Source organism: Melospiza georgiana, chromosome 2 (assembly GCF_028018845.1).
Source record: "Melospiza georgiana isolate bMelGeo1 chromosome 2, bMelGeo1.pri, whole genome shotgun sequence".
Classification (NCBI taxonomy): Eukaryota; Metazoa; Chordata; class Aves; order Passeriformes; family Passerellidae; genus Melospiza; species Melospiza georgiana.
In genome coordinates, this window is record NC_080431.1 from 77,731,904 (window position 1) to 77,755,055 (window position 23,152).

General features: G+C 48.4%; 2 protein-coding genes across 2 annotated transcripts in view; both read right to left on the reverse strand.

Annotated features, from left to right (window-relative positions):
- MYO7A (myosin VIIA) overlaps positions 1–15,220 on the reverse strand; it is a 99,052-nt gene extending 83,832 nt beyond the window's left edge. Inside the window, exon 1 of the mRNA XM_058018514.1 lies at positions 15,184–15,220. The gene's annotated coding sequence lies outside the window, so the exon portion shown is untranslated. The remainder of the gene's footprint in view (positions 1–15,183) is intronic.
- Positions 15,221–18,885: 3,665 nt separating this feature from the next.
- The window catches only part of CAPN5 (calpain 5), a 53,103-nt gene continuing 48,836 nt past the window's right edge, over positions 18,886–23,152 (reverse strand). The window contains exons 12-13 of the mRNA XM_058045182.1: positions 22,439–22,575; positions 18,886–22,142 (exon numbers count right to left, since the gene is read on the reverse strand). Coding sequence (XP_057901165.1) covers positions 21,960–22,142; positions 22,439–22,575 — 320 coding nt within the window. The 3' untranslated portion in view covers positions 18,886–21,959. The remainder of the gene's footprint in view (positions 22,143–22,438; positions 22,576–23,152) is intronic.

Genomic DNA, 23,152 nt, shown 5'->3' on the forward strand with positions numbered 1-23,152 from the left:
GGAACCCAACAGAGTTTGACTCTGGAGGGAGGAAGCCTGAGGAACCTGGACAAAGCCATTATGCTGCAATTGGAAAGAAGGGGGTTGCTACTCTAATCTCTTTAACTGGCACTTGTGTGCCCCTTGTTGGCACTTCAGCACAGGAGTCCAACCACATGACTGGCCATACTTCCTGGGGGATCACTCCACTGTGCTAATCCTCCAGAGCACATGCTTGTTAAGCATTGGTCAGAAGAAATTCAGGCATTTCACTCTAAATGTAAAATCGATTCCTTTCTCCTGAAGTTCTGCACCCTAAATGATTTTCCTAAATGGAAGTGCAGTGAAAAAAGAGAATAATTAATTTATGGGGTGTGTGCATTCAAATTCAATGCCTATCCCATCCCCAACTGTACCCATCTTGGTGCAGAGCCTGTATTTTGGTGAATACCTTGTGCATTTTAAATTGTAAAAAACCCAGAATTTCATTCAGCTTGTGTCCACTGGCAGAAACGTGTGTCACCTTAGCTGCACAGAGATTTAACATGTCAGTGCTCTCTGCATGCTACTGCTTTCACCTCCTGCCCTCCTGCAAGGGATCTGAGAAGGATTAAGGATTTTCCAGCATATTTTACTGTTCATCTGAGGAATGGTGAATAAAAAGGTCAGACCTACACCCTCAGAGACAAGCACCTTTGTCCTTACCGAAACCAGGATTACAATCAGGAAGGAAAACAATGGCTCTTGATCACGGTTAAGCTGACAAACCCTCCAGTCTTTGGGATCTCTAACTGTGGGTGACAGTGAGCAGAAAGGACGAAAGCAATGTCCATACATACTACTCCTCCTAGTCTTTGTCCATCTGGAAGCTGGCATGGTTGGGAAGCTATGACAGTTTGTATTTTTGCACTCTTCCTGGAGCCCTGAATGGGCAGCAGGGCTCTCAGGGCAGAAGGCCTCAGTCTGAAATGGCAGCCATTCATCTTCCCTGCTAGCTTGATCAACGAGCAAGCTCCCAACAGAGACAACCCACTGCTTCTCTAGGTAATTAGCTACAGCTCAAACAATTCTTAGTGTTAAAAATTATTTAAGTATTTTGTTCTAGAGTCTCATCCTCTCTATCTGCCTTCAGCTTCTCCCCTGAGGCAGTCACAGCTTACCAACTACAATTGACCACATAAATGGGCCTACATGGAGGGTTTTGTCCGGTCTAGTGGAAGGTGTCCCTGCCCATGGCAAAAGGATTGAAACTAGATGATCTTTAAGGTCCTTTTCAACCCAACCCAATCCATGACACTATGATGTTCCCCATTTCTCCAACCTGAGCTTTGGACTAAGTGTTACAGCAACGGCAATTCACTTGCACATTCCCTTCCTGTAGCACAAGTATCTTCATCCTTGCAAGAAGAAACTGTCATTTCTAACTCCTCCAGAAAAACAAAATCCAGCCTTCTGGTTTTGCTACCCATTATCTCCTTTAATGTGGAGAAAAGGTGCATTCCCATGGAAAGCAATGATATTGCCTGGAGGGCAATAAAAAGCAATGAGAATTCACCCAGAGCATTCACTGTTTTTGTTTTTTTTTACACACAGGACAGCACACCCTGAGCTTTTGCAAGTGAGCAAACAGTACAAGATCTCGTGGTGGGGATGTGGGGACACGGCAAGCACCACCTGGCCACAGGTTCCCTGCCACGGTGCTGAGAAAGTTCCCTTATTTATGCCTTAATTGCCGCCTCCGCACAGACGGATCAGCTTGGGGTCATGCTGACGAACGGCGTGAGGAATGCCAGGAAGCTCTCACCTCAGCAAGGCGGGTCACAATAGAAAGAAGCTGCAGAAAATTGGAATTACCATTGCTCATGTGAGAGGTGCATCCATGATACAGCCTGCCTGCAGGCTCTGCCTGCACCATGAGCAGCACAGAGCCTGTTTTCCTGGAAAAGCTCTGACCCAAATTCAGTGAAGGTCAAGAAAAGCCTTCCCTACAGCTTTTGCATCAGAACTTGAGTGATTACCAGATTTACAGTGAATGCTGGTCTCAGGAGAGGAATAGCCGCGTGAACAAGAGGTGTGTTTTGGTGTAAAGAATCACCTGCCTGTCAGCTGCAAATCCATCTTCACAGACAACTGAGGGAAAAAGACAGATTCAAGCAGAGCTGCAAGCTGACATGTAAAGGCAAACCTGATAGCAGGGTGGGAAAAGAGCCCCTGGGAAGCCCTGGGTCCTCAAAAGGGCTCCTTGGTGTGCAGTACTGTGCAACTAAACAATGGCCTGCAAGGGCTCTTTTAGGAGATGTGCAGCTTTTTCTCCAGCTATTCCTGCAACACTCAGCCGTACAATGATGAAAGGCACAGGATTAGTGCTAATTAGATTTGAGGGTACTCCCTGTCAGGCTTCTCCTTCTCGTGGGCGGATGCTGTTCGCAGGGAAGACCTGGTAGTCTTTAATTGTGGTGGGGCTTTGTTTGGCTAGCTTGTTTGTTTTGTGTTTTACAAAAAAGGGACGTTCCAGGCATCCTACAGATCTGGAATCTCCAAACCCATAAAATCCCAGCTACTTGGAGTAAAAACAACCTTTCCTACACAAACGAACACAGAGAACCTGCTAATCAATTAGCCAAATAACTACAGGATGAAAATACCACAGGTGCCAAAGTAGCTTTCTGTAGTAAAACAGCCCAGCACAGGAGCAGCCTTGCTGCATTACATATGCAGATACTTTGCATTTCTGTACATTAGGGCTTTTTTCTTCTGTGCAAGCAGCTCCAGGAAGAAAGTGCAGTGCTAATGCACATGGCAGTCTGTCATTCTGCAAGTGCAACTGAAACCCAGATAAATGATGCTCGTAACTGAAACCTCCAATAAACAGGGTGTCATCTACACTACATGAGTGACAGACGAGCAGCAGGGGCTGTGCAGTAGGTACTGCTTCCAGCCAAAGATTTCAGTATCCAGAAATAGGGTATGATTTTCAACAGACCCTCAGTAGAGATTAACAATATGAAAAATATGGCTTCTCTCTGAAAACCAAGAATTTATAAACCATGTGCTGAGCTCTCCTCATTGGTCAGGCTGACTACGGATCAGTTAAAAATGCAAACAATGTTGTTTCTTTTCACCCAGCTAAAAATCTCAACAACCAGATCCCCACCAGTATCATATGATTGAGATAAAATGACTTGGGTTGAAACTGCTGATTTCCACAAGCTGGGAAATGTGGCGCCATGAAATGCTGAGATGGTGATCTCTGCTGAGACTGTGAAGGGTTTGAAAAGAAGCAAAGGAAAGCAAAGTGATGCTCTGTGCGTTCCTCCACCAAGAGCTGCAGCGCTAATCAGAGCCTGTGATGACAGCTCCAGGCTGTGCCATACAGTTTGCTTTCGCAGTGAAAGGACCATGGAGACCCATTCTCCAGCTGCAGGGTCTCAGAGCTTTTTTTAGAAACACAAAACAGTTTGAGATGGAAGGGACCTTTAAAGGTCATCTGGTCCAAATCCCTTGCCACAGGCAGAGACACCTTCCTCTAGATCAGGTTGCTAAAAGCTCCATCCAACTTGACATGGACTACTTCCGGCAATGGGGCATTGATCACTTCTCTGGGCAGCCTGTTCCCGTGCCTTACCATCCTCATTGTAAGAAATTTCTCTCTTATCTAGTCTAAATAAACTCTCCTTCAGCTTAAAGCCATTTCCCCTTGTGCTATCACTACATTCCCTTGTCCAAAGTCCCTCTCCAGCTCTCTTGTAGCCCCTTTCATTACTGGAAAGGGCAGTAACATCCCCAAGAACCTTCTCTTCTCCAAACTGGACAAACCCAAATCTCTCCTCTGAGCCTGTCATAGGAGAGGTGCTCCAGTCCTCTGAGTGTCTTCATGGACCTCTGTGGTCCATTTGATCCTCTGCTTTGTCACTACCAATCTCCTAACAGAGTCAGGTGGTCCATTTGATCCTCTGCTTTGTCACCACCAATCTCCTAACAGAGTTACCCAAACTCTTCCATATTTCAGGTGAGGACAATACAGACAGTTCCCCACAGAGGCTGACACCCCCTGTGGGTTTAGCTATGTTGGGGGTGCATTCTGAGCTCTACTCCATGACTACCTCAAATGTAGCCAGGTAGGCCGGCTGCCTCTCCTCCCAAGCAAACAGCGACAGGACAAGGGGACATAGTCTTAAGCTGTGCCAAGAAGGGTTCAGCTTGGATATCGGGAAGAATTTCTTCACAGAAAAGTGATTAGACATTGGAATGGGCTGCCCAAGGAGGTGGTGGAGTCACCATCCCCAGAGGTGTTTAAGGAAGGACTGGATATGGCACACAGTGCCATGGTCTATTGACATGATGGTGGTCAGTCACAGGCTGGACTTGATCTCAGAGGTTTTTCCAACCAAATCGATTCTGTTATTCTGTGCAAGAGGGCAACTCTCTGAGCTGACACCATGTCTCAAAAGGTGATAAACCAGCTAACTCAAAAAACTAACCCCAAAACACTGAGGACCTCCGGATGTGATTTTAAGCAGAACTCAAGACAGAAGCAAATTTCCTCAAAGCCAAGAGCCTGCTTTGCGATGCACTCACTAACTAGGGATGGGGCAATGCCTGAACAATTCCTTGCCTCCTCCTGGCCATGCCACAGATCAGAGGAGAGCTGGGAGCAAATACTTGTCACTGTGTTTATCCACACAAGCCTGGGGACCATGGAGTAAGAAAGAAGAATGCAAATCCTGGAATGGGAGCCCATTAGCGAATCTCTCTGTTGTGGCTTTATGCCTCACATCAGCACCCACCCTTCCCTCTGCTGTGACAGTGCTATCTTTAGGTGCCTTTGTGGTTCTCAGCCTTTTCTTTTCATGCTCCAAGGCCCATCTGACACCCAAAGTGGGATGGAGCTGTTTATATGCAGACACTGGGTTTGAGCAAGTCAACAAGGATTGGAAGGGTGAAGGGTCTGGAGCACAAGTCTGATAAGGAGCAGCCAAGGCAACGGGGGGTGTTTAGCCTGGAGGAAAGGAGACTTGGGATGAACTTAGATCTCTTTGTAGCTCCCTGAAAGGACACTGTAGACAGGTGCAGGGGTCAGTCACTTCTTCCTAGTAACAAGCAACAGCACAAGAGGAAATGGCCTCAAGTTGTACCAGGGGAGGTTTAAATTGAATATTAGGAAAAACATTTTCATTGAAAGGGTTTTCAAGCATTGGAACAAGCTGCCTAGGGCAGTGATGGAATTACCATCCTTATAAGTGGATAGAGAATTTAGGGACATGGCTTAATGGTGAACATGGCAGTGCTGAGTTAATGGTTGGAACTGATGATCTTAGAGATCTTTTCCAACCTGAATATTTCTAAGATTCTCTAAGATCACCTCCGTGACTATAGGGATACACTAGTGCTTCCAAGGCCCAATTCATTCCATCTATCAGGATTATTTATCTCCACAGACTACAGAAGAAGCCTGAGGTGATTGGTTTCATTTTTATGTCCCCTCCTTTCTCCCATCCCTGAGCAGCTGTGAATATGAAAAAAGACCACTTATCTGACTCTGAGGGTCTGATCCTCAAACCTCTATTTGGAGGGTTTTGGTAGCAGTGCCATGGAAAGAGACACCTCAACTGAACGAGTCCCAGCCAAAATGTTACATTAAAGCAAGAAATCTCAGAAAACTCCCCCCTCTGGAAAGTCAGAGGATTGATACGTAGCAGCCTCTGTTCATCTGAGAGTGGCCAGGAAACGGGCATCAATTTTTTAAGCCTTCAGCAGGAAGTTCAATAGATTTGCCCTGCATTCAATCTCCTTGAAAAGTCCAGCAGGTAGAGGAGCTGAACAAAAGACCTGACCTTTTCTCCCTTGCTGAGCTTTCACACAGCCCGAGCAGAACAAAGGACCGCGGCGGCATCCGATCCTGACTCTGCGCAGAGCGCTCAGCACAGCCTCCAAGGAGGGCAATTTCCTTTTGTGCACCAGCCCCCGCCGCCCACTGAGCAGTTTTCAACTGCCACAATAATTAATCAAATAAAGTATCCTTTTGCAAGGAGGTCAGGTGTAATTTCAGCATAATCCAGACGCAGCAGGCTGAGCTGATCTAGGGAAAATGCTGCACTTGCAGGCTGGCTGAATGGTGTTTGCAAGTGTCTTCATCTCCTCTTTACCTGTACATGAACTCCCAAGTCTTGCCCCTACAAACAGGGCACATGACAAGAAAAAAAAACTAGAAATAAAGCCTTTGTTTGAAACTGGGGGTGATTTGAGACATGAACTCTTTAGATTATCTCATTCCAACCCCCCTGCCATGGGCAGGGACATCGTCCACTCGACCAGGTCGTTCAAAGCCCCATGCAACCTGGCCTAGAACACTTCCAGGGATGGGACATCCACTGCTTCTCTGTGCAGCCTGTGACAGTGTCTCACCACCCTCATAGTAACATGTGTCCTCCTAATATCTAATCCAAATCTACCTTTTTATGTGCCCTTTAGTCTAACTCTCTGACCTGTACGAGTGACCTTCTCTCAAGGCTGTCCTCCTTGGAGCAGCACAGGGCTGGGCTGTACTGGAAACCCTCTTGCTTGTCCTGAGCAAATTGAGATGTCTGGACAGCACTGTGCCAAGATCAGAGCTCAGAACCTGCCTACCTGTGATTCAGAGAAGCCCAATTAGCCTGGACTGTGCAGACCAGCAAGTGCCAGTGGGGTCACCATGGACCCACTCCTTCATGGGCTGGTAAATCCCTGCTGTTTAGAGAGCAAATGATACACACAGATGTGGTGGCTGACTTGAGCCTGATGTGCTTTACACTGAATGCTTGGATTTGGGAGGAGATTCATACATGGTACATCCTGTTTAGGGCCAGGTTCAGGAGGCTACAACCTTCTGAGCCCCCCAGGCTGTGTCAGCCCTGCAGCTGAACCACAGACATCAGCCCTTGGCTTAGATGCAGGTGTAACCCTTTGGCTGTATTGCTCAGGCACCTACTAAGACTCTGTTATCTGAAAACAACTCTGTAAATGTCATAGAATCCTAGAAAGATTTGGATTGTCAGGGATCTTAAACATTATCTTGTTCCAACCCCTCTGCTATGGGCAGGGAGCATTTCCACTAGATCAGGTTGGCTCAAACAGAGCCATCCAACAGGGATAGGGCACCCACAGCTTATCTGTGCAGGGCAGCCTGTTGCAAAGGCTTGGGAACCAGAAATCTAAGGAAAGGTGCTCCATTTTACAACAGTCTCTAGATGACCCTCCACCACCCAGACAATATATGGCAAAGGTAATTTACTGAACTTAGCTCAGCTCAGTAAATTAATTACTAACCCACTTCTGGTTTTTTACCTATAGAAATGTTCTCTAAAGGGAGTCTTTACTGCAGCCACTGTTTTACCAACTCTATAAATATATTATCCTGTGTTATTCCTTCTTGAATCCCAGCCTATTTATGGAGGAGGGGCTAATGCTGTCCTCATTTCACACAGAGGGAAACTGAGGCATAGAGTTAGGAAGTCACTTTCCCCAAGGTCATGCAGTGGAACCAGGGCACCCGAGTCTGTGCCTATGACTCCAGATCAGAATATCTTTATTAAAGGCAGCTCCTCTACTCTTCTCTATCCTTAAATTGGCATAATAGGCAGCTGTCTCACCTCTGCTCTTGTAGGTCCCTAATAATCTGGCCTTGGCGCTCTCCTTTTGGTGCTACTAATGCTGGCTGGAGCAGGACTTCTGCAAGCTGTTGTAATCCTGTGAGGGCTTTTGTCTCAGCAGGAACCCCTTTGCTGGGATTTTTAGTGAAATCCTCCTTCTGCCTGCCATAACACTATCCTCTTATTTTTCACGGCCTGGAGAAATTCAGGGTGGCCCTTCAAGAGACTGGGGTCAGCCTCCAAATGCAAGGGTTGCTAGGATTAAGTGGGTTCAAATCATAAGATACCAGCCCTGCTTTTTATGCTGGGACTTCTGCTGACTCCTGAGGTTGTTTTGCTTGAACAGGGACTGTAAAATTAAGTGGAGACTCTGCTCTGCCCTTTCAGGATGCCTTTGGTGCAATCACCATCACACCCCTCAGGGCAGCATCAGGCAGTGCTGGGAGACATCAGCCCTGTAATAGTCGGGATGAGAGGGGGACTGACACTCCCTGACTCATTGGCTGCACATGCAAAAAGTCATATTAATTGTTCAGCTGGGGATTCTGAGTCACAGGGGCTGCTTGCTGCTGATCTGTGGCTCTCCTGCTGGGTGTTATGCAGTGCATGGGATGCTCTGCTCTAAAGGGCATCATCTGGCTGAGCTGAAGTCACTCGTATAGGTCAGAGAGTTAGACTGAAGGGCACATAAAAAGACAGATTTAGATTAGATATTAGGAGGAAATACGTTACTGTGAGGGTGGTGAGACACTGTCACAGGTTGCACAGAGAAGCTGTGGATGTCCCATCCCGTGGAAGTGTTCAAGGCCAGGTTGGATGGGGCTTAGAACAACCTGCTTGAGTGGAAGGTGTCTCCGCCCATGGCAGGGGGTTGGAATGAGATAATCTAAAAGGTCTCTTTCAACCCAAATCATTCTATGATTTTATATGCCAGGTGCTGCACAGGCATAAAGTAGAAGTCATTGCATCCTGAAACAGCCTGGATGGACAAAAGGACTGGAGTCTCCAGGAAATAAAGCAGTTTTGCTCCATGCCAAGTTCCCACTTAGCAAACAGCAGAGCCAGAAACAGATAGAATTTCATCTGTGAGGAGCAGTGCTAACAAAAGCCTCACTTAGAATGACAAAATTCCAAAAATAATAAGATTTCTAGATGGTCAGTAGGGCATAGCCCCTCCTAAGAAGCCTTTCCTGCAGGTGTGGCATCCCTAATAGCTTTCTCACCCCACCTGAGATGGCCAACAGGCAGTGGCATCATGCTGCAGGGCACCAGATTTCTCCCATGCTCACCTGTGTCATTTCAGGAAGTGTCTAGGAACTTTGTTTCCTTGTTACAGCTGAAATTTGAAGTGAACTTGATCATCAAACTGCTGTGATTAGGTGACACATATAAAGGGACAGGCAGAGTGGCCACACAAGCCTTGTTTCCTATGGAAATCAGCCTAGATGAGAAAGCTGGCTTTAATCAGGTCCTTAAACGATTCCAGCATTAACAAACTGCTCTGTTCCTACCCTTCTTTGCAGTACTTTGAGATACTCACACAAAGGAAGGGGTGGCTGTTGGTAGTTGTCACTTGCTCCTAGCTGCACTCAAGAAATTGGTGGTTTCTGGAGACAGGTCTCATTTCCCTGGCTGAGGTCAACATCACAGCTCCACCTGAAAAGCTTGAATTTTGTTCCTATTTACTTAATATCTTCCCTGACTGCTGAGCTCAGGGCTCAGGAGGACAGGACCTGGTTTGCTACTCCGAAGAGTAGTTTGCCCTGGGAGAAAAACAGATCTAACAGGGCATTGGGGGAGATCTAGAGGGTTTTTTCTAAGAGGAATAAGGCTGCCCTAAGAGCTTTTACCCTCTGTTACCCACCACCCTAATATGTATTGGTACAATTAAGCTGAATCAACTGCAGACCTGACTTACTTCATCATTTGGCCAAGAGCTTACAAGCCTTTTTCCAGCCATGGAGAACTCCTGCGGACTTTCAGTAGACTTGACTTGAGGAAGACTCTTACACAGAAACTACAGATGAAATGACCACTCTTTGTTTCTCCAGACCAAAAGCTTGTGTGGGCTGTATGAAACAAACCCAGTGTGTGTGTGTGGTTTCTGCAGCTCATCTCAGCCCAGGGTAAATCTGCTGGCCTTGATGGCACTGATCCAGCAAAGCTGAGGGATGAGAGGAAGCAGGACAGAAATAGCTGGGGTATCACAACGTAACAGCAACCTCCACTGATGCTGGAAAACACCCAGAGGCTCAGACGTGGGAGGCAGCACTCTGATGTGCTCCAGCTGGGCTTGCAGGGCTCCTTCCACCACCTCACCTCAGCACACACGTGCTGGACTCCTCTGTGCCAGTGCAGGAGGTCTGCCTGTGCCCCAGCCCCATCCCCACCGGTGATGAGGGGTGCTGTGTTTGTGGGTGCTCCCCTTCCCTTCCAGCCCCCCAGTTCTTGTGAGGCTGTTTGAGCCCACTGAGCTCGATGGGAGCTCTGCCTGGGCTGGGAACTCGATGCCACCAAGAGGCAAAGCATTTTCTTCTCCCAGCCTCTCCTGTTAGCATGAATTCAAACTCCTGTACACCAACACACACCAGGCACATGGAAAACTGACTTACAATGCAAGCCTCACCCCAACAAAGGCATGGGTCAGCTCTGGAAATCACAGGAACCCACACACAAACCCCAGCTTTTCTAGCAGAGATCCAGCTGATCAGTATCTTTGTGGCAATTCCCTAATGGCTTTCAGGAAATCTGATACAGAACCTGCAAGAAATCCCATTAAGCTCCTCTCTGTATCTGAAAACAAAAATGTTTTCAATGAAAAAAAGAAGAGAGCAGGTTTTGTTGTATTTCCCTTGGCCACATGACACATGGGAGTTGTACTAAAATGATGTGCTGACACTTTATCTTCTCCAAGATAACTAAGAAGTGCAGTGAGGCTGATATCTCAGAAGAATTCTTTAAGGAGGATCTCTAGGCCTGAACAACTTTTTGGTGAGTAAACAGCCCACACTGGATCCAGCCTGTGGGCTCCCCACCCACTATATTTCTCTGACAGAGGATGCCTAAGGAGCAGTATAAAAGCAGATGTAGTGGCATTACTCTGCAATGTTCCCCCAGAAACAGTAATTTGCAGCTCAAGAACCTCTAGAGCCAAAAAGGGGATAGTTTTCTTTTTCCTTTCATATACATGCTTTATAGTTTTTAGAGGCTTTTTGTAAATGAAACTTGTCCAAGTGCTTTTTTAACCCAATACTTTGAGAATCCACGGAGTTCTGCCATAAGGAACTCCACAGATGCCAGATTGTGCAAGCTCTTTTTATCTTTGAGCCTGGTCTCTGTAAACTTTGTTTGATGCTCCCTAATTTTTGTATTTCAGAGGAAAAATCTTTCTCTTGCATTTACCATGCAAACATGATCTTCCAGGATCTATAACATGCCTCCTTCCCATCTCTTCTCAGCTTGGAGCCTTTGTCTAAACAATCATTCCTCCTGTGAAAGATGTCCCAGACCTCTGACCATCTTTCCTTTCTCAGAATTCTCCCCAGTGGAATAATTTTTGTTTTAGGTGACTTGAAATGAGATAAATCACCAGAGGAGTGGAATGTGCTCTCTGGACAACAGCAGATATCAGAAGGAACACAGAAGGGCTTGGTTCAATATTTGGGTCCTGGTCCCAGCCTAGCACAGCCCACAGCACCTTTTCCCTGTGCCCTGGTGTTTTGGGCAGGTGAGTCCTGTCCAGGTGGAAGGTGTTTCCCTGCTGGAACCTGCAAGCCTAAAGAGACTAAATCTCAGTGATCTAGGCTAGGCTGGATGGGATTTTGAGCAACCTGGTCTAGTAGAAGGTATCCCTGTAAAAGTCTTTACATTTACACGGAGGTGTTGACAGCTACCATGATCCCAGATTTATCTTCCCATTTCAAAAGTCAGGAACAGCTGAAGAAAGTGTCTTTGTCAGATGGGGCAAAGCCCCTTCCAAGCACAGCTCCCACTGTACAAGCCAGTCTCAGATGGAGAGAGGAGACAAAACCAGGATTCACAGAGGCTCCATTCTCCCAACACTCCACGTAACATCAGGCACAGCCTCTTGCAAATCTTCCTTCCTCCAGATCATAAAGGTGGAGACCAGGCTAGTTGTGCAGCAACAACAGCAGGGCAAACCTCCCCCCAGGCACCTGTCAGCGTACAGCCAACCTCACAGTGCAAGTTTTAACCCCTTTCATGCATGTGAAACTGTGTTCAGGTCATCTGCACCCCGGGTAAATGCTGCGCCATGACACCAGGATGTGGAAAGGGGATGGCAGCAGCTGAACCAACATCCTGGGAAAGGCATTTGCTGGGCCTGCAGCCTAAGAAGAGCTCAGTGATTTTCTGTGGCTGCTCTGAGGCTGACAGTGGGACCAAGCACTCAGTTTTTAGATTCCAGCTGGGCTGAGGTAGAAGCTGCTACCCAGCTGCTCAGGCTGGGCAGGTCTGGGGTAGGGGGAGACTCATCTAACAATGCCAAGATATGAAGGGGTCCCCAGAGACTTATGGCTATGGATTTCTAACTTTTCTATTTTCATTTGGTACTCAGTCTACTTCAAGTGCCTGCTTTTCGTTGGATTTTCACATTTTGCACTCCCATTGCGCAGTTGGGCACAACTGCACTCTGCTCTCTACAAGTGTCTGACTATGAGAACTTTATATTGGACACCAGGACAAATTTCTTTGCAGAAAGGGTGGCCAAGCACTGGAATAGGCTGCTCAGGGAAGTAGTGGAGTCATCATCCTTAGAGGTATTTAAAAGACCTGTCGATGTGGCACTTGGGGACACAGTTTAGTGGTGGACTTGGCAGTGCTGGGTTGAGGGTTGGACTTTATGATCTTAGAGGGCTTTTCCAACCATTGTGCTTCTACAGGTCAGAGCAGGGGCTCTCTGCACAGCTCCAGGCACAGCAGGATTGGGAAGGTTTTCCTGGGGTTGGTACAGCATAACCATGGACACTGCTGGGGCAGGGCTGTCCTGAAAAGCTTTCTGGCTCTACCTAGCACATGACTGAGGGACCAGAAAGTCACAACACACAGGTTCATCCCATACCAGTTTTCCTCTAGGACACTGCCTGGCAGAGACGAGGGTTTCACAGTGCAAAGCTCTCACAGTCTTACATGCTGTCTCCACATCCTGCCAAACCCTTGGTACAGTGACACTTGTCCCCCTCTGCTTTGAGAGAAAAAAACACTGGCTCTGCTCCAAGAGGACAATAACCTCCCTGGTTTTCCTCTCACCCTCAAAAGGGACTTGCAGAACCACTATGACTGCGACTGGAGCCAGCGTGGTCTTGATGCAGACAACCAAGAATGTGCCCAGCACTGAGTGCCTGCACCCACCTATCCTGCCAGCCCCCTTCTGCCAGGCTTGGAAGCTGCCCTCTGCAGCTCCAGGAAAGGCTTTGAAAAAAAACTATTAGCTGACAATGCCTTCATTAATCACAGCGTAATCCTTTCCATGGCAACCCAAGGATTGCGAAGTCACAAGTTAGCAAGTGCGAGACAGAAAGGCTGCACAGCAGCACTTGGCCCAGGGAAACTTCGTAGCTAGCGAGAGGAATCGGCTGCTCTGGGGAGGGGAAATGACACAAATAATATTGCCTTGAAAAGAGGGTCATCCCTGGCCAGGATTCAGATCCCATAAATGCCACTGCCTGTGGGGGGATTCTGTAGCTCCATGAAGTTACTCCAGTCTCACCCCAAAAGCCCAAGAAGAGACTTTGGCCCTACATCTTGCTTTTACAGAAGATCAACAGCTTTCAAACAGGCTGGGGAGAGAAGAAGGACAGTGTGTCACCAGGCCATCACCACAAAACTAAACACAACTTAGACACACGTATTTGGGAATTTGTAAGGGCTCGGAGATTGCAAAGTCACAGGTGAAAACAATTTCAACCATCAATGAACAGGAGAGAAGTGCTGTCCTGGATTTTTTTTGCCCTTTTTTGTCCCTCTTTGGTTTTCCTCGGGACAGTTAGGCACAGGGCAGGAAGGAGACTTCACAGGCTCTCACAGGGATGCAGGTTTTGACTGAAGCTTTGGCAAAGCTCGGTCAAAGCTGCAAATCCATTCCATACCTTCACACTACCAGTGCCGGGAGCTTGCAGCCCCTCACCTCATGGGAAGAGTAGGACCCACAGCATCATACAGTGGAGGATGGGTGGGGAGTCAGCTTGCAACCACCACGTCCTTGCCATCTTTATGTAATGCATAGGATAACCCCACAGGGTTGGTTCTTGGACATCCTTTTGCCCAGACTATGGAGAGAAGCACTCACACCAACACCACAGCCTAGGGCTGTGAGAAAACCCTCTCAAGCTTCTGCCACCTCCTTCTGCAGGGGAGACTTAACAGCAAGGGGCAACCAGGCAGTCTTAGACCCACTGGTGTGCTGCCTTTCAAACTCCCCCTCCATTTTGCCTGCATGGCAGGTCCTCTACCATACACCCAGTCTTCCCAGAGACACCAAGATATGCCAGTTCCACTGTTCCACTTTCCTTAGGATAATGTAATTGTAAATACCCTAGGAAATCCTGGGATTTTTCTTTGGTATTGTGCTCAGCTGGCCCAGCACAGCCCATGTACAAAACAGGCTAACTTATATTTAAATAGGAGAATTAATGCTAGAATGAGTAACCAGGGTCCCCCCTCTACAACACAAGCTTACATCCATACATTATTAACAAATCACCAATATATGACAAATCAAACAAGCAGAGTATTAAATATCTTGTTAACCCAAACCAGGCAGCAAAATGCAAACCGCTCTGTGAGAATTGCCTATCCCACATGAAGCCTCAGCCCCTTCCCAGGGAGACTCCTAATAATTTAAATGGCCTGGAAGGTCCTGGGTGCTGCTTACCAGCACAGACGTGACCCGGAGACACCCCCAAAAACCAGCCTGGGCACAAGCTGTGCTGTGCTGCAGCCAGGGGAACTTGTGCTGCTCCCTGAAGAGCAGCACCTGCCTGAGCACGGGCTGTGCTTTATCCACCTAAATGCCGTGTCTGGAGCTGCGTGAAAGCAGGCAGGGGGTGAAGTGGGCTAGGAGGACACCCGGGGTCTTGTGGCACTGCCAGTGTATCCATGTAGCAGGAACATCCCCCAGAGCCCCTCCCCACGTTTAAGCACATCCAGAGGTATCCCTGGATGTGACAGGGCTGTGGAGCGAAGGGGTGAAGGGCTGCACGGCACACGAGGGCAATGCCCTCCACCCTTCCCTCCAGCTCCCTGCTAGGTGACCCCAGCCAAATTAAGCAGCAGCTAGAAATTACCGAGCCGCTAATCCATGCTGCAGGAGCCGAGCTGGCTCGGGGCTGCTGGGCACCGCCGGCCGGTCTGCGCCGTGTCTCTCCCCCTCCCATCGAGCCCAGCCTCCTGCCCAGGTTCGATCCGCCTCGCTGCCCGCAGCCCCGCCGGGGGCACCGCACCCATGGCACATATCGCACCCACCGCACCCATGGCACCGCGCCCCCCGCATCCCACGGCACCCCACGGCTGCTCTCCGTCGGCCCGGAGCACCCCGGCTCCCCCCGCTCCGCCTTACCTCAGCGGGGCATGGCCGGGCACGGCGGCGGGACGGGCACGGGGCTGCTGCCCGCACGGAGCCGCGCTGCCGCCAGCACCGAGCGAGGGCAGCGCCGGCCCGGGCTGAGCCTCTTAGGGGGGGAGGAGCCGGGCTGCAGCCAGCCCCTGCTGTGCTGTGGGTGTGGTGCGGGTGTGAGCGTGCGAGTGTGCGAGTGTGGTACCTCCAGCCCGGGCACCGCCCGCGCCGCGCTCCCGCAGCATCCCCGCTCTCCGAAGATGCGTCCTCCTGCAGCCCTGGAGTCTGCCCCGGTTTGTGGTATCATAAAATCATAGAATGGCCTGGGCTGGAAGGGACCTGAAAGATCACCGAGTGTTCACCCCCCCTGCCATGGGCAGGGACACCTTCCTCTAGACCAGGTTGTTCTGAGCCCCGTCCAACTTGGCCTTGAGCACTGCCAGGAATGGGACAACCACAGCTTCTCTGGGCAAACGACCTGTTCCAGTGCCTCACCATGCTCACAGTAAAAAATTTATTCCTAGTATCAAATCTAAATCTCCCTTCATTAGGTTTAAAACTGTACCCCCTTTTCCTATCACTATCTGCTCATGTAAAATGTTTTCATGGCACCCATGCTACGAGTTTAGCTGCAGTTTCAAGTCCTCGTTGTGCAGAGTCCTGATTAATTCCTGGGAAAAAGTGTGGCTGGAAAGGTCCTCCTGCCCTGTGCAAAGAGGTCTCTGGGCTGTGCAGGGACAGTACTGAGGTCCTGTGGGGTGAGGCCAGGAGCTGACAGGCATCCTTGTTTGAATGCACCAGCCTTGTGCACTTGTAAATGTGAAAACTGGGACAGGAAAACACTTGAGATCAGGAAACTCAGAGCTGAGGTTTCACCTAGAAGCTTAACTCTGACCTGGTGACTCCCTGCCCAAATCTGGGCTAGTGTCTTTTTTCCTTCCTGCTGAGAAAGGTGGAGTTGGATTTTAATTGTTCTACGAAACACCACTGAAGTTTCTTACTTAGGTATAAAGCTTGTAATTTTAGCTAGTGGAAGGTGCAAAATATACCTTTATATTTGCAGTGTTATCATAAAAGTTGTTTCTAAGCTCCACTTTGGAATGAGGGTGCTGGAAATCCTCCTGGGGACCCAACTGAATGTGTTTTTTTGGTGATACTGCAGAAATAAGGAGCAATAAAAGGGAGTCTCCTTGCTTCAAAGCAAACTGGGAAATCTGCTCAAAATGTAGAAGTCACAGCACAGTCACAGGGTTCCTTCCCCAGCCCTTAGAAATGCCCTGCTGATGCCCAGCCCTCAGCTGTGAACTCTCAGCTGACCTTAAGCTCAGGACAGACGATTTGTGACCACCTGGGGCCATGCCCATGTCACTCAAGCCCTCCTCACTGTGTCACTACAGTTGGTGTGGGTGTGAGGCCAGGCTCTGGCTGTGTCTGGGCTTTGCTCTGGACTGCATCTGATGCACTTGGAATGGCTTGGGCAGCCTTGCCTTGTGCCCAACAGGACCCATGCATGTGTGGAAAGGCAGTGAGGGAGGCTCTGCCAGGAACACCGGGCTGGACTTGCTTCCTGACTGCACCACTGGGCTTGGAGGTGGGATTTGGAGAGTGCAGGGAGCCTTTGGACAGCTGCACAGAACAGACCCCAGTGGCTGATCCCTGGCTATTAACCTGGGCTATTGGCCAAGGATGTGGCAGCACCTGAGCAGTTCTGAGGCACAGGCAATGAACACATCCCACTGCTGAAGGCCCTTCCATCTCTGCAGCCCTTCCTGCTGGAAATCCCCAAGCCTTTTGAGTGGCAGGAGGCTCATATGGCAGGGAATGCATACAGGTTTAAGGTGGGAAGATCGCGGTGACAGGGGATCCAGGTACAAGAAGAAATACTTCAGCACCAACTTTCAAGATGGATGTCTGTTCCTCCATGAAGATGCTCTTTCAGGTCAAAGGAAAAACCCTGAACTTCCAATTTATCATAGAATCATAGAACCATAGAATCACAGAATCACAGAATGATTTACGTTGGAAGGGACCTTAAGGATCATGCAGTTCCAGCCCCCTGCCATGGCCAGGGACACCTTCCACTAGACCAGGTTGAACAGAGCCCCATCCAACTTCTCCTTGGATACTTCCAGCATTACAGCACATTCACAGCTTCTCTGGGCAATCTGTGCCAGTGCCTCCCCAAGCTCACAGTAAAGAATTTCTTCCAGATACCTGATCTAACCTCACCCTCTTTCCCTTTAAAGCCATTTCCCATTTGTTCTATCCAAACATGTCCTTACAAAAAGCCCTTTAAAAAGTCCCCTATGAAAACTATTATGGAACTATATGAAACTAATGTTGTGAGCAGAAATCCCTGGCAAATGACCGTGCTGGAAGGATGACGAGATCCTGAAGGATCCTTGGTGAGTCTGGACTGGATTGTGCTTGGAGCTGTGCACTACTCTATTACTTGCTGCTCATTTACAAACATGCACAGTCTCTGTACCTCTTCCTGCTGATGTGCTGAGGTCCCACAGCAATTGCAGAAGCCCTATCTCCATGCTGGTGTGCACCACCAGCAGGCACAGGCAGGGCTGCAAAGCAACCTACACTTTTAATCCCACTGCCCCAGTACCAGCAAAACTGAGACGTGGACGTTGGTGGGAAAGCACAGCCTCCATGCCTACATGATGGTCTGTGGCTTACCCAGGCTTGCATAGACTTTTTTTAGAATGTGCACAAAGCCAGACTCAGTAAAGCCTTGTGGTTGACACCAGAGCTCCTGAGCTATGTCCAGCATCAAACATCACAGCTCCATAGGTGCCCAGCCAGGTCTGCTGCTCAGGACATTGTCCAGGAGAGTATCAGGATGTCTGTGGGACTGAGGTGTTTGTAAGGCATTCCCCCTAAGAAAGGTCCTTGCAGGATGTTTCAGTGGTGGAGGCAGAGGAGTAGGATGCTCATTCTCTATGCATTATTTGCTGACACATTTTGTCCCAGAGGATGATCCCAGAAGCTGAAGAGTCTGGGAAGACTCCTGCAGGCCGCAACAAAAGGGCTGTTTCCAGATGTCTGCTCCAGGCTCTAAAGGGTGGGCTGCAGAGGCACACAGCTCCTTCGTGCTGCAAAGACTTTGAGCACAGGCAGCTGGTGGAGGGAAGCTGAGATGGAAGCAACGTCCCTAAAGCTTTGGGTCTGTGTGGTACAGCAGCAAGACTGGAGATTCCCATGGGCAGGGCCAGGCTTTTCAAATGCTCCCCATGCGCATTGTGCAGGTTTGTTTTCCGAGAAAAAGCCATCCAAAATCCACTTCCTCCACCTACTTTGCCCATAAACTCTCTCCCCCCATTTTTATTTTTCAGCAATCTACAAAGCTTTTCTCCAAGTCAGGTGAGACTCAAAAAACCAAGTTCCCTGCACTGTGGTAAGTCTGGGGCATAGGATGCAAAGGTTTATAGTCAGAGGAGGTTACCCATTCCTACCATGGATTTTCTCAGCAAATGTGAGTGTAACCTTGTGTGAAAGACTCATGCAGATCACCTTGCCTCAGTCTCAAAGTCTACAGAGAAAATTATTCGAATGGAGTTCGGTGAATCAAGCAAATTTAAAAGGCTCTGCAGAGCCACCTTGTGCCCACCAAAAGCATTCTGGAAGAACACAGCAGTTCAAAAGCAAGGAGTCTGAATAAAATATACACAATTTATTTATTTATTTATAGGAGGTTTACAGCTGTACAATGTTGGCTTTCTGTTTGGACCACTCTGAGCTTGTGCAGCACGATACATCAGTGCCTTTGGAGATGAAGACAAGTCACAGCCTGTTTTAACAGGCAGATGTCAAAAAGAAATGGATTCCACAGAGTGTAATGCCAGGCTGCTTGCAACCATTGAAATGATTAACAAAAGAAATGTGAAATCAATCAGACATGTGTCCTACCCCATTCATGAGGGACTGGAAAGTGCTTTTCAGACATGCCCTCCTCTCAAAAAAAAAAACAACCCAAAACCCCCTGAATATTTCTGTTTACTTCATTCAAGAGAAAAGGCATCAATGATAGGAATGGCATTTCAATATTTCCCCTCCCTCATCTGCCCTACAAATAAGAGAAAAAGAAGAGTAAGAAAGGTAATTTTTGTTCTTCCATTGGAAATGTAGGGGAAGAAGGCTTCTGCTCTAGCTTTTCCAAAACTTATTTTTTCCTTAAAAAAAAAGACAAATATTACTGATATTAAGACAATTTGGTCCTGATATAGAGTGATTTTTTAAGAAGCTATTAAAAAGCTGCCTTTCCTTTCTTTATGGCTTGATTCTCTGTAGGGAGGAAGGAGGTTGCCCATGGGTACCAGGGCCCCACAACTCCTTGGTGAGCTTTGGCACTGCTCCTTGGAGATCTTGGTGCCATTTGGCACATGGCAGGGCACTCCTGGACAAATGGCTCTCCTTTGCTGAAGCTATCCATAGCCTGATTTCCTGTGAAAACAAGGCTAATGCAGGCAGGCTGGACACCTCCATCTGCTGATGATGGTGCAAAGCTCCTGTCAATGCCAAATAGCTCATCCCCCTGCCAGGTGAGGTATCTTTGGGCATCCCTCTCACATATCACTCTGAACATAAGCCTGTGAGATCTTCTCCTAAGACCCAAATCGTACCTTCTAGCTCCACAATCCTGCTTCCATTTATTTTCAGTGATGAGTCTCATAAACAAAACCAAGATAAAATCAAAATATCTCTGAATTGGTCTTCCTGAATTCAAAGATTTGCTGTGACTGTGGGATCAAAAAGTTGCTTTACCTAACTAGGAGCACTTAAGTAAATTCTGCAAGACACTGAACCAAACTTGGTCCCAGTGGTGGCACCTGGACTTGGAGGGTGCTCAGTGCAAGCCAGGAGTAATTGAGATCTGGAAAGAGCATCATGGGTACCACGGCTTGCCTTTAAGTCCTGAAAAACAAGACCTAAGAACATAAGCAAATTTGGTAAAAAAGCAAACTCTTAGCTGCAGGACTGTGAAGATGAGGCAAAGGGAAAAACAGCCCACAAAAATCAGTGCAGTTGCACCATCTACTTCTGGTTGCACCAAGAATTGAGCTAGCAGGTACTTTGGAGAACACTTCATCATGTTTCAGACTTAGCAGACCTTTAGGGACTTTAAAAAAACCCCAAACAGACTTGCAGGACAAACATGAGTATTTAGTAGGACAAACAGAAACCCTTTGCTATAGCAAAAGCAGGCTTTCCTGTTCACTTTTGTTGGAGGAAAAGGACTCTGCCCAGGTCAAAATTTAGGAAGACTCGAAGATTTCATCACATGTATTAATTTCCACTTGCATGCAGGTGACTGCAAAATATTTGCTTAGAAAATCTGACTGAAAAATTCCTTTAACTTGCACCACTTTAAAGGCACATGAATAAAACCCCCAAACAGCAGGGGAAAAAAAAAGGTTTGAAACTTGTCCTAGTCAGCTGCTGAAAGGTCAGACAACCGGTTGTTGTTTGGTTTATCTGGGATGGTTTATAAGAAGCCAGATTCTGCCACCCAGTGGAACAAGGAAGATTAACCCAGTTTTCATGGAAATCAGGAGCAGACTGTAGCCACAGACACATCCCCAAGGATGCATTTGGGTTGTGCTCGTGGGACTGGCTCTAGGACTGTGCAAGTCATCCTCCACAACAGGGGACTGGAAATTAAAGGTGAGAGATGGACACTGGTATGAATTAAATATTCCCAGCATTTCCAGGCTGTACTGGGAGCAGTGCTCCTCTAGTACAAGCTAAAATCCCACTATTTTTAAAAAGAATTTGAGAAAGCGAGGCACTGAGAAATGATGCACTGTAGGCAGCAGTACAGATGGAGCTCATGAGAGAAGCTCCCCATCCCTTGAACTTGACACTTTGGCCTTCAGAGGAATCAGTCTTCTTTTGCCTGAACACTGAACTGCCCCAGCAGACAACCCACCCCAGCTCCTGGGGTGAGCTCTTGGGATGGGGATGGCATGGAGACACGGAGACAGCAGGCACCGTGGGAGTTCAGGAGGCACCCACAGGGGCTGGGTCCAGACTGATTCAGAAACCTGACCCAGAGAACTGTTATCCCACCACAGCTGTTGACATCTTTCTATACTTCAGAGTTGCGTGGGGCTGAACAAGACTTGGGTGGAGACAGCTTGTCCCCAAAATGATGGAGCCTTTGGTCTTGCTGCCCCTGTGGATTTGGGCTGCTTTCGTGAGTTTTCCTTGCAGCTGCAGTAGGCAAACCCATACCCAAAAATCACCCAACAGGCCCCGATCTGTTTGTCCACTTCTCCTTTGCTGTGGTGCCTCCACAGATAAGCGATTACATGGCAATTTCAAGGGAGACAGCTCCATGCACACTACTCCTAACCCAAGCAGACACACTGAAGATGCACTGAAGCAGCTGGTGGGACCGTGGTGGCCACAGGTGTGCGTGGTGGCACGTGTGTGTGTGCCAGCCTGTGTAAACAAACAGCCCCAGGGCATGGTGCTCTGGCTGTCAGGACACACAGCGTGCTCACAGCGGTCCCACAGCGCACGTGGCAGCCAGGGGGCTGCAGAGGACGCCAGCAGAAGGATCATTGCGGTTCCCCAAAAAAAAGGCACCATTTTTTTAACATTGAAAACACAAGATTGGCTCCTTGGAATGGAATGCATGCGTGGTTCATATACACTTTGCAGATGGTAGGTAGGCTCTGTGTGTTCTTTTTATATATATATATGTATATGTACGTGTGCATGTTTATATTCACATATGTGGCACCAGAAGAGTCACCCTTGAGTACTCAGACATTAGTGAGGACGTTACTGCTGAGCAGCATCACAGCAATGGTTCCAGGGAGGTCGTTTGACCTCCTGTTCCCCCTGTCCTGGAGGTGCAGCGTGTGCACCGACTGCCGGTCGCTGGGATCCCCCGTGAGCACCACTTGGCCCAAGAACTCGTCACTTATCAAGTTGTGGTTCCAGATCTGCGGAAACAAAACAGGGATGAGGGCAGCTCCTTCAGGGATGCAGCCAACCTTCATGAACTGGAGAGAAGGGGTTACTGGGGACATGCCCTGAGCTGAAGCCACGGAGGTGGTGAGGCGTGGGGGTGTCACTCTGGTAGTGAGAGGGATGAAGGACATGCCTTTCCCAGATGTCACCGTGGTGGTGAGAGGCTGAGCTGGGGAACAGATCTGCTGTGGACAGTGTGAGGAGAGGGCAAGGGGTCCACGTGACAGAGGGTCTCCATCCCTCAGCCCACTGCTTGCCTGCCAGGTACCTGAACAATGATGGGTTGTCCTGGCTTCTTGCGGTAGAAGAGCCCCTTCACATCGAACTCTGGTGATACCGTGTTCTTCTGCACTGGAGAGCGAACCTTCTGCCCTTCACACTTGATGATCACATAAGGATCAGCTCCTGAGGAGAGAAAAGAGAATGTTTTCTTTGTTGTAGCTTCTGTAATTCCATAGAGTCCTGTCATGCAGTACTTTGTCTCCATATCCCACCAGAGGAGATGGATATCTGTCAAAGGGTTTGTCACACCCCAGATGATGTCAATGGTGCTCAGCTGTTTGGCTCAATTTAATTCTATTAGGTGACATTGTTTCTAGGCAGCAGGTGCTGATGGACTGCCATGAAGCGGGGGAAGGGTCTGGATGGAGCACAAGTCTGATAAGGAGCAGCTGAAGGAGCTGGGGGGGCTCAGCCTGGAGAAAAGGAGGCCTGGGGGTACCTTATCGCTGTCTACAACTGCCTGAATGGAGGATGTAAGGAGGTGAGCGTTGGTATCTTCTCCCAGGAAACAAGCAACAGGACAAGAAGTATGGGCCTCAAATTGCACCATAGGAGGTTTAGACTGGATATTAGGAAAAACTAATTAATCAAAAGGGTTATCAAGCATGGGAACAGGCTGCCCAGAGCAGTGGTATAGCCCCCATCCCTGGAGGAAATTAAAAGATGTGTAGATGTGGCACTTGGGAACATGATTTAGTGG